The sequence below is a fragment of the Pithys albifrons genome, chromosome 36 (assembly GCF_047495875.1).
Source record: "Pithys albifrons albifrons isolate INPA30051 chromosome 36, PitAlb_v1, whole genome shotgun sequence".
In the NCBI taxonomy this organism is placed as follows: Eukaryota; Metazoa; Chordata; class Aves; order Passeriformes; family Thamnophilidae; genus Pithys; species Pithys albifrons.
In genome coordinates this window covers 914266-925202 of record NC_092493.1, presented here as the reverse complement: position 1 = coordinate 925202, position 10937 = coordinate 914266, and the positions used below count along the sequence as shown (strand labels likewise).

General features: G+C 48.9%; 1 protein-coding gene across 1 annotated transcript; it reads left to right on the top strand.

Annotated features, from left to right (window-relative positions):
* LOC139684191 (zinc finger protein 397-like) lies at nt 1-6522 on the top strand. Its single transcript, XM_071579795.1, has 3 exons — nt 1-337; nt 5285-5363; nt 5551-6522. Exons 2-3 carry the CDS (start codon nt 5312-5314, stop codon nt 6300-6302), a joined length of 804 nt encoding a protein of 267 aa, XP_071435896.1. The 5' UTR covers nt 1-337; nt 5285-5311; the 3' UTR covers nt 6303-6522.
* Nucleotides 6523-10937: the final 4415 nt, after the last annotated feature.

Below are 10937 nucleotides of genomic sequence, written 5' to 3'. Positions count from 1 at the left end.
AGGAAGCACCGAACGTCCATTGGCTGCTGTGCCTGTCACTCTTTGATTCTGAGCGCCCATTGGCCATGTCCACCGTCACTCCTCGCATTGCCCGCGCGTTGCCATGACAACTGCGGAGTACTCGGGGCCGGGCGGGAAGCGGCGTCAGCGCCTGCGCAGTGACGGGCGGAGACCCAGATGTGGCGGGGGGAGGGGAGGAGGCCGCACGGTTTTTCTCTCTCCTCTCCCGGAGCTTTCTCCGTTCCCCTCCGGAGCTTTCCCCGTTCCCTCCCCGGAGCTCCTTCTTCTCGGGACCCCCGCGCCGTGTGGGCCGTGATGGTGCAGGTGGAGAAGCCGGGTAAGCCCCTCCCCCCACCCTGGCACTGCCGTCAGGTCCCTCCCACCAACACACCACCACCCCCTGAGATCCCGAATCCTCCACTCTGGGACCCCAAAACGTCCCTGGGATGCCTCAAATCCCCTCCTGGATCTGCCTGAGCCCCTCAAAACACCGCAGAGAATCCCTCCAAACCCCAGGACTTCCCTGGAGACCCCCAAAAGACCCCAGAGGCCCCTAAAACACCCCAGAGAGCCTCCCAAAGACCCCCAAAACACCGCAGAGACACCCCCCCAAACTTTCATCCCCACCCTGTACATGAGAGTGCCAGCAGAAAGACTGAGGGTCTTGCCATAGAGTGTCAGATTTTTTTTTTTTTCACAGCCCATCAGTAAACCCTATAAGAGCATTGAGGGGTTCCCGGCTGCGTTTCGGAGCTTCATAAAAGTGCAAATTGTGATGCAACACTTTGTCTTGTAGAAGATGAATATGAGTGTTTATAGATGGCACAGAAAAGGCAAATTTGGGTCATCTTGTGGGTGTAATGGAATTGTAAAAAAGCAATCTTTCAGCTCAAGAATGATTAAGTGCCAGTCTCAAGGAATCATTGTTGGAGAGAACATGCCTGGCTGCAGAGACCCCATACCTTCCATGACAGCCTTGATTTGTCTCAAGTCATATAAATGCCGTCATTTTCCATTGCGTATTTTAATAACAAATACAGGAGAGTTCCTTGGGCTCATGGTGGGAACAACATGGGCTGGGCGCAGTTGCACATCGAGTAGGTGATGTAAATGGAGCAATGTTTTCAGTGGAATCAAATGCACTGAGGTGTCAGAAGAGGTTACTGTTTCGGAGGCTGCCACGTCCACGCTGGCGCTTCCTGAGGTGGCAGCGCGTAAGCTGGAAACACCTGAGGGGTTGGAGCGTTGTGTTTCGGCACTGCTTGTGCCTTGGCACGGTTCCACAGCGCAGTGCGTGATGGGTTTCCCTGAGGAGGATTACCGTCCCGATCATATTTGGAACAGCAGTGACTTGCAAAGTGCAGCCCCTTTTTGCACTGTGGACACAACTCAGGATCAAGTTGGTTTTGTCTGATCTTTGCAGTGCTTGCAAATGTGCCCAGTTTGCCACAGCCACAGCAGATTTGCTGTTTAACATTCATAGCTGCAAAAGCATCAGCCATGGCCTCATATTTGTGATTAAGTGAATGAAACTTGCTACATTGCTGTGGTGACTAAAGGTAGTACAGGTCACAGCTTAATGTTGTGCAAGTTGGGGCAAAGGTGTATCATTTACTGAATGCAAGTGCAACAATTTATAATACTTGGCGGAGGGATATACAGACTAGAGGGTGGGGAGAACAAATACAACCTTCTACTATACATCTAAATACCTTTCCAACTATTCAAACACTTCACAAACTACTTTTTGGTATTTTTGTAACCATGAGTTTCCTGACTAATATAGTCCATGCAGGAACTAAAACAAACAGTTCTTTTGCCTCAGGATTGCTTCTGGTTCCAGGAAGATGTGGCTTTGCCTCAGACTGGCAGAGTCAGGAGTTCTTCCTCATTCTTGCTCAGATTCCTTGCTTTTTGAGTTCTGTGATCATCTCTGTGGCTTCTTTCTGAACACCAAGTCCTACAACATACTTCAACCATTTTACCTAGATTGGAGTTATCTAATGTCAGCAATATATTCTTACAATCCTGTTATGTTTTGAGCTGGCAAAATGCCAACTGCCTAGTACATAGCGTTAAAGGATCCACTCCCAGAGAAGTGGAGTGAGGGAAAAAGAAAACAGAACCGAAGCTTTGAAATGGTGTGGGGTTTATATTTACATAGAAAAGAAGAAATCTTAAAGCAGAATATGATATAACACATACTGGAAAGAAATAACAACACTTCCATCCAAATCACCCAGCTAATAACCCAGATTCCAAACCACCCAAATCCAAAAAAAAAAAACCTCCCAAAAACCTCTTCTGAAGAAACCTCCCAGCAAGAGAGAAATTAACAGGAAAATGTTCACCTCCCTTGATAAACAGCAGCACAGACAGCAGTAGGCCTAATCTCAGGAGTCAGGACAGCAGGATCATCTCCTGGTCAGGAGCAGGGACCAAAAGAGACAGAAACTCTTCCTTCCTCTCTTATTATATCTCTTGACACTTCCTGATGATGTCACATGGTATGAAATACTTCTTTAGCTACTTGAGTCAGGTGATGCCTGTCACCTCCAATCTATGTCACATCCTTTGAGGCCTGCCAAAACAGGCCTAAATGGGACGCACCCTGAAACTATAGCCAAAACTACCACAAATCCTCATTAGCATTGGTGATGGCCAATTTAAGAAGAATAGTATCTTCGGCTTCTCTCTGTGGGACCTGTTTTGCTGCTGCATCTTAAAGTCTATGAGTGAATGAGATGAAAGGCTCAATAGAGCCCTATTTCATTTCAGTAAAAGCCTTTTGTGGTTTCCCTTTGAAGAAAGCCCAAAAAGCACAATCTCTTGATATGTTCTAAAACATCATGTGAGGTTCTCTTGCTTCTTTATGTGGGTACTGAAAGTCACCCTTCATCTGGTCCAGGGTCACCTTGCAAGCAGGGTCCTGGTCAGGTTGAGGAAGGTATTCTTCTTGCTTTTTCACTATAAATGGCCTGAAAGCGTTTTCCCAGAATGTCAGTTGTACCACACTGAGAATCAGTTCACTTGCCACCCGACAGACTCAGGGAGTCGGCATGTGAGTTTTCGTAGCAGAGTGAAGTAAATTACATGTGTATGGAGAATCTAATCCATGTTCTGTCACGACCCTCTGTAACACTTTTACCCCACTGAAGTCGATACTTTCCCATTGCCCCTGTTTGCCTTTTGAATCCTATATAACCTGAGTGAAAATGTTATTCGCGATTTCTAACTCTCCTGAAGACACGGCTTCTTTCTTGACCTGTACCCACACATCATGTGAGTCAGGGGGATACAGATCCGTCTTTCGTTCTGGATCTGGTCTCCCAAGGTCAAAATTATCATCCTTGTTGTCATCATCCCCCAAACTGGATGTAAAAGAATGTTTTGGTACCATCGACTTAGGATGAGCACTGTTCTTGGGGATTGCCTCCAGGAAGGGAGGTGCAGATGGATCTGCAGATGTAACGGGAGACGGGGCCCTCTGCTCTGTCTCCTGTATGGAGTCTTTAGAGTCTTGAGGGGCATCGGCCGCAGCCTGTGCCCTCTGTGTATTTGAGGTCTCAATTCCATAACCATACGCCACAGGGTCTCAAAAGTTCGGCTGCGACTTTATCGCCTTTTGTGGCTTTATCCCATATCTGCACACCTGCCTTGTCCCAGGTGTTTGCGTTAAAGATCGTAAATGCATTCACTTCAGAGATTTCTGAAGCTGCTCATTTCAGTACACACCTCAGCGAATGGCTGTCCAGTGTGACTTTATGTTTATCCATTAATCTTTCCCTTAAACGCAGGACAGATTTCTCTTCAGAGGATGCAGCGCTCCCCACCACTCCCATTCCTCACAGCTCACCTGTCTTTCCACAGGCGTTAGGCTGGTACCAGCCTTCTGCTGTCTTTCAGCACTACTTAAGTTCCATGAGTCATCATCCAGCCTCACATAGGGCACCATTTGCGGTGGATTAAGACACAGCCTTTTTTCTCTTGCAGGAACGTTGGCGACTTTATTAAGACAGATACACTATTTATATTCTTTAGGCCTTTTTCTGTAACTTTTCAGTCTATCTCATCATGGCCTTGCAGGGGTTCCTTGTTGTTAACTGTTGCAAATCACAGAAGACAAGCGGGTTTTTTCACAGCTTTGTGGTTTTCTTTTGTTCCTTATGGTTGTTCCAAGTTCTTTGTTTGCCAAGCCTTTCTGCCCAGAAGGCCAATAATATTCTGTCAGTGTCAGACAGAGAAGAATTTTCTACTCCTACAAGTGGGAATTTGTTGCACAGGGAATGGCAGCAGGCAAGAGCCCCATCCCGAGTTGTCCCAGCTCCATCCCTGCTCCTCCCATGGGGGGTGGTGAGACTGGGGGCAAGGTGGCCAAGGGTGGGTGTTGGGCCTGGTTGGAGGAGGAGAAGGGCTGGAGGGGCTGGGACTGTGGAGGCAGCGAAGCGGCAGGGAGAGGAGAGACAGAGGAGGGGGAGGAGCTGGGATGGGGGACAAAGCACAAAGCACCATATGGTGGTCTTTCAGTCAGAAATTCGGTCTGGGCCAGCAAGTCAGAAGCTGTTTTGAGGCCCCTTGGATGAGCGGGAGGGAACCCTGGGATCTGCAGAGGGGTGAGAGAGGAGAGGGGCGATAGCAGAGCTGGGGAAGCCCTGGAATGGTGGAATTGGGGGGCAGGAGCCCAGGGGAAGTCCTTTAAACAGGAGTCCCAGAGAGGGAGAAACCCTGGCAGTGTGGACAGGAGATGAGATCAGCAATGCAGGGGGGAGGTGGGACCCCCAGGAGCGTGGAGAAGACACGACCTGAGAGAGGAAAGACTCCTGGGATTCCCAGGAGACACAGCAGCAGAGAGGGGAGAAGCAATCCCTGGGACCTCCAAACCCTTGGCATCCCAAAGCAGGATCCCAGAGAGGAGAATCCCCAGGACACACAGAACCCCCAGCAGCACAGAGCACGAGGGGATCCAGAACAGCAAAGAAGGGGCTCATAAAGCAGGAACCCCTGGAATTCCCAGGATCCCCGCAGCCCAGAGAGGACTGGGACCCTGTAGAGGAGGGATCCCAAATAGACGTTGGACCCCCAGCAGTCCAGACGGGGGGACCCCAATAACTCCAAAATGGACAGTTCAGAGAGAAGAAACTCCTAGGAGGGTTGTTTTGGGCTAAGTTTTCCTGTTTTGGAGGATTATATGGACAAAAGAAGCCCAGTGACTTAGAGATGGACTTGGGATGGAGGAACCCCCAACCCCACACACTCACACCTTGGTTTTTTTCCACAAAACCAGGATTTCTCATTTCCAGTCCTTAAACAGATGGAGGAGAAGTCTGCAAGGAAGAGGAAGATGCCTCGGGACCCCCAGAGAGGTGAGGAGGAAGTCAGTGCCCCTTTGCCCCTCTCTTGTGCTGCATCTTCCAGCCCAGCATGGCCCCGGCTGCAGGACAACCCCACTGCTGACGCCGTCCTGCCGGGGCCGGGTTTGGGGGGATGTCCTTGGCCTTCCCTGTGGGCCGGAGGCAAATGCCCGCCTGTCTTTGTTCCTTCCTGCCCCAGGCCCTGAGTTGAGCACGGAGAGCATGGAGGACAAACCGCCACGTCATAATCTCATGGCAGAGGCCGTTTTGAACAGCTCCAGGGCACAGGAAGTCAGTGGGAAGGAAAAGCCTCGGAGATACCCCAGTAGGAGGAGCTCCAAACCCAACCTAATGTGCTCTGAGGAGGAGCAACCCATCCTGTCCCAGGAAGGCATCCAGAGCTGCAGGCGGCTCTCCAATCTGGAGGTCCATGTTCAGTTTCACCCTGTGGAGAAGCCCTACAAGTGCTTGGAATGTGGGAAGTGCTTCAGACAGGTCTCCCACCTCTTCATCCACAGAGAAGTGCACGCAGAGAAGCACTGCAAATGCTTGGAATGTGGGAAATGCTTCACCCAGAGCTACAACCTGATCCGCCACCAGATGATCCACACTGGTGAACGCCCCTACGAGTGTTCCGAGTGTGGGAGGAGGTTTCAGACCAGCTCACATCTCCTCGGTCATCAGCGCACGCACACGGGGGAGAGGCCCTTCCGCTGCACCGACTGTGGGAAGAGCTACAACCGCAGTGACATCCTCGTCATCCACCAGCGCACCCACACTGGAGAAAGGCCTTACAAGTGTGACGAGTGTGGGAAGACCTTTACCTTCAGCAAAAGCCTCATTATCCACCGGCGCATCCACACTGGGGAGCGGCCTTACAAATGTGGGAAGTGTGGGAAGAGCTTCACCCACAGCTCTACCTTGACCTCACACCAGCGAACCCACCAATAAGTGAAGACCTTTGAGTACCCCGACTGCGGGAGAAGCTTCATTTGCCACTCTAAATTCATCAAGATTCAAATTCTTTATGGCTCTGCCTCTTTATAAGCTATTCAACCCAACCCAATGCAGACTCACATGAGCCTGTTTTTGTCTTGGATTTTCTTTTGATCCATCTTCATTCCTTAAAATCACCTGAAATTGAAATAAAATAAAGAAATTCAACAAAGCCTTCTAAAGCCCCTTGATTTCACTGGGATTTTCAGGTGCAATTTGGGGTTCAAAAGGATATTCAGGAATAATTCTCAGTTCTAGGGAGATTTGGGTGAGTTTTGCCCAATTTTGATCATCCACGTCAAGGGGGTTTTCTCCATCACTTTGCAGTTGTTTTAGGGTGAGTTCAAAAGATTACCAGAAAGTGAAACAGACACGCTGTTGAGAGATTAACAAACAAGGGTTTTATTACCAAAAATTGCTGACTAACTGGAGTATTATGGTGGAAAAGGAGGAGGAAGGAATAGGAAGGAAAAAACCCTGAAAAAGCAATAAACTCAGGCGTGCAAACACCCCCCCACTCACCAAGGGAGGTGCTGCTAATACTAATGTCTTACCAACCCACATACACTTCGATTTTCAAAGGAGGGAGCCGAGACCATGTGTGCAACTTGATTAACTGCAGTAGCAAGGTGTTCTCGTTGTTTTAAAATGCAAGGTTTTCCTGTGTGGCAAGCAAGCCCACCTGCGCAGCAGTCATCTACTCTAAAAATACAGGTGGCTAGTGACATCTGACTGGGTAGACGTGTCTAATACTGCCCTCAATACCGCCCAGACTGAGGTCGCCAGCTCTGCCCATCTGTTGCATAACAGTTTTCTCTCTCTGCGTGTGCGTGGGTATCGGAATGCCCCTGAGCATGCACATAATTGTCTCGGGGTCTCCCATTATTTGAGTCTGGGGGGCAGCCTTCCTCTCCCTCTTCCTCAGTTTCTCCTTCAAACAGCTTCAAGTTTTTGTGCACAGCCCAGGCCATGGAGAGGGAAACGGAGCCTCTGTATCCTTGAGCCTGCTTCAAGAAGAGCAGTAAACAATAGATAGAATGCGGCAGCTGTTAAGAGAAGCAAGTAAACACATTGATACAAAAAAGCATAGTTTTGAGAAAAGCACCAATCCAGCTGGTAGCACGCCCTAGCCATTGACCAATGATATTCCTGTACTATTCGTAGACTGAGAGAATATGCGATATGTGTATGTGTAATGTAAACAATAAATCAGAACACTGCTCATACTCCCATGGAGGTTACATCATGATTCTCGCACGGGGAACCTGGGGAGCTCAAAAAACCGACATTTCTTACTTTAGTTTATAGTTAGCCTGGTCTTCAACGGCGAAGTTCCTCTTTTATCTATACTCGTTACTAGCAAAAAGGTAGGTAATAATATAAACTGTGCCCAGATGGCTGGCCGAAACACGGATCAAAAATGTCAACAATTTTAATTTCTGACACAGCAGTCCACAATCTGAGAGTGTTCGATTTGTCACTTCATAATGCCTTGATCTCACTGCAAAATAGCTCCACCCCAACTCAAAATTACTTTATACCTCCCCAAAATGTCCCAGTCCAACAACCCCCACAATTCCCCCCTAAACCCACTCATGGGTTGTGTTGTAGTTTTGATATAAATTCTCTCCCTGCCAGTAACTCCCCATGCCATTAGTTAACAAAAGAAGTAGTTAACTACTACCAATTCCTTCTTGATCGTTTTGGGGGGGGGAAACTAGGAAAAGGTGTGGTGGGAAATGGGCTTGGACTGTCTCTTTTGTTCTTGGGGACTACACATGGCTCTGGCGGTGTGTGCTGCTGTGGGAGAGAAGCCGTTGCTCCTGCTCCTCGCTGCTAACGTGGAGTAAGCCAGTTTTTCCCTGCCATGGCTGTTCTCCTGGTTTTGGCATTGGGGTCCCAGTTTCTGCTCCACTTCCACCACTGCCTGCAGTGTCATGACCTGCCCACCCTGGCTGCAGCAGCAACCCAGGAGAGAGAAATTGCAGCTGCTTTCTGGGACATGCTGCGGTTCTCCGTTTCCAGCTTTCCTTCTTCGTTTGGGACAAGGGACACGGAGGGAGAGACAGACTTCATCTCAGTGCTCACCGCTTGTCTGTCTTGCTGGGAAGGGACTGGGAGCTCACCCTGCAGCCAGCCGGACTGTGACACAGACATTGCCCGTAAGTATAACTTTTCTCCAGGAAGAAACCTGCTGGTCTGGGGGTTGATCTCTTTCGGACTTTTTGTGGTGTTGGGGAAGCAGTTTGCTCTGGTCTGTTTACAGTTATAGCTATACCTACATATATCTATATATCTATCTCTATATATAGATATATAGATATATATATCTTCTTCAGGACACCCCCTTGTCACGGAGGAGAAGCTTGCATGCCCTCATGAGGTTTAGAGCTATGCTGGCGGTGGTTTGTGCCACCGGTAGGGTCTCCCATGCCAGACAGGTCTCAGCTGAAGGCTCAGACAAAGTGTGTCCACGGGCAGGATGGCCTCGCTAGCCCTCTGGCAACTATGCTAGGAGAAGGACAACTCTAACTTCAAACCCAGGCAGATGGAGCTCGCTTAGCCCTGTAAGGCCATCCATCTGAGAGAAGGATACTCTAACCAAACCTACGTCCTGAGGTATTCGCTGTCACCATCCAAGCTCGCTCGGCCGTGGCAGATGAACCTCAGGAGTAAAGGGTGGGGCCAGTTCTGCGCACACTGTGCCTCGACTAAAAAAATACATTGCACAGGCTTGAAGGGTTCACCCACATTGCAAAGTCCTGCAGCGACAGGTGAGGGTCAAAAACGGCAGGTGATAGGAAGCAGCTGGAAGCCACAGACCCAACCCTGCATGCAGGTGGTTCAGGATATTGGTCATTCGAGACTTGACCCTGGAGACTACAGTCTCTTGAGACAGCATCCTGAACGACCAAGCAGCCTTTTCTTGGGACAGCACTGCTTGCTTCACTCAGAGAGGGGCCTAGCAAAGGTGGCCTAAACAAAGCTCATCTCCACACCTGGTTGGATAACTGCAGCCAACCGGCATCTTCCGTGTGGTCAAACAAAAACAAAAGAGATTTCAAAGACATACACCTGCCTGCAAAGGTGTGCTCAAACTAACACTCACATGTTGGAACATCAGAACCATACTTGATACTGGGGATAGTGGACGGCCTGAGCATCATTCTACTCTAATTGCCTACGAACTGTCATGGCTCAACATTGACATTGCTGCTCTCAGTGAAGTTCGTCTTCATGACGAAGGCAGCCTTAAAGAACATGGTGCTGGCTACACACTCTACTGGTCAGGCAAACCCAAAACCGAAAGACCCCTTTCAGGAGTTGGCTTCATAATTAAAAATTTCATTGCCTCCAAACTTGAAAACTTCTCAACAAGTCATTCCGATCGCATTATGTCCCTACGCCTCCCACTACGCAACAAGCAACATGTTGTTCTTTTAAGTGTATATGCCCCAACTCCCCAAGCTGACCCAGCAGAAAAAGAGAAATTCTACACCGACCTGCGCCACCTCACCCAAAAGGTTCCTGCAGACAAGATCATAATTCTTGGTGACTTCAATGCCAGAGTAGGTAAGAACTCTGAAGCCTGGAAAGGAGTCCTGGGCAAGCATGGCACTGGAAACTGCAACGACAGTGGAGACCTCCTGCTAGAGTTGTGTGCAGAACAGCAGCTCACCATCACCAACACTATCTTTCAACAGAAAGACAGCCTGAAGACAACCTGGACGCATCCTCGATCCAAGCACTGGCACCTCATTGACTATGTCTTAGTGCAACAGACAAATGTCAGCGATGTCCGTCATCACCCAAGTGATGCCGAGTGCAGAATATCAAACAGACCATCGCCTTGTGCGTTGCAAACTTAACCTCTGCTTCAAGCCCAAATTTAAGAGAGGTGGCATTGCAAGGAGGAGGCTTTAAGTCAATCTTCAAACAGCCACAGTGAGAGACAGCTTTCAGGTAACCTTCAAACTAGACTTGAAAATAATCCCATAGATCCCTCTCTGGAAGCACTTTGGCAACATAGTAAAAATTGCATCCTGCAGTCCTCTAAAGAGTCCCTAGGGTTCTCCTCCAAGAAAAACAAAGACTGGTTTGATGAAAACAATCAAGAGATTCAGGAATTGTTGAAGAAGAAGAGAACTGCTCACCCAGCACACCTTGCTCAGCCATCTTGCCATGTAAGAAAAGCTGCCTTTCGTCTTGCATGCAGTGAGCTCCAACAGAAACTTCGAGACATCCAGAACAAATGGTGGCTCAACCAAGGAGAAAAGACACAACTATGCGCAGACTTGGGTGACCAAAGAGGATTCTATGTGGCCCTGAAAGCAGTGTACGGACCCACACACCAGGTTCAAAGCCCCCTACTCAGTGCAGATGGTCAAATGCTTCTCACAGATAAAACCTCCATCCTGAACCGATGGTCTGAGAACTTTCAGACTCTCTTCAGTGCCAGCCGTGTACTCCAAGGCTCAGCAATTCAGCACATTACACAACAACCGGTGAAAAATGAATTGGATGCAGCCCCTACTATGGGAGAGACACTTAAGTGTTGAGGAATATTTTAATAGCACAGGCCACAGTGTG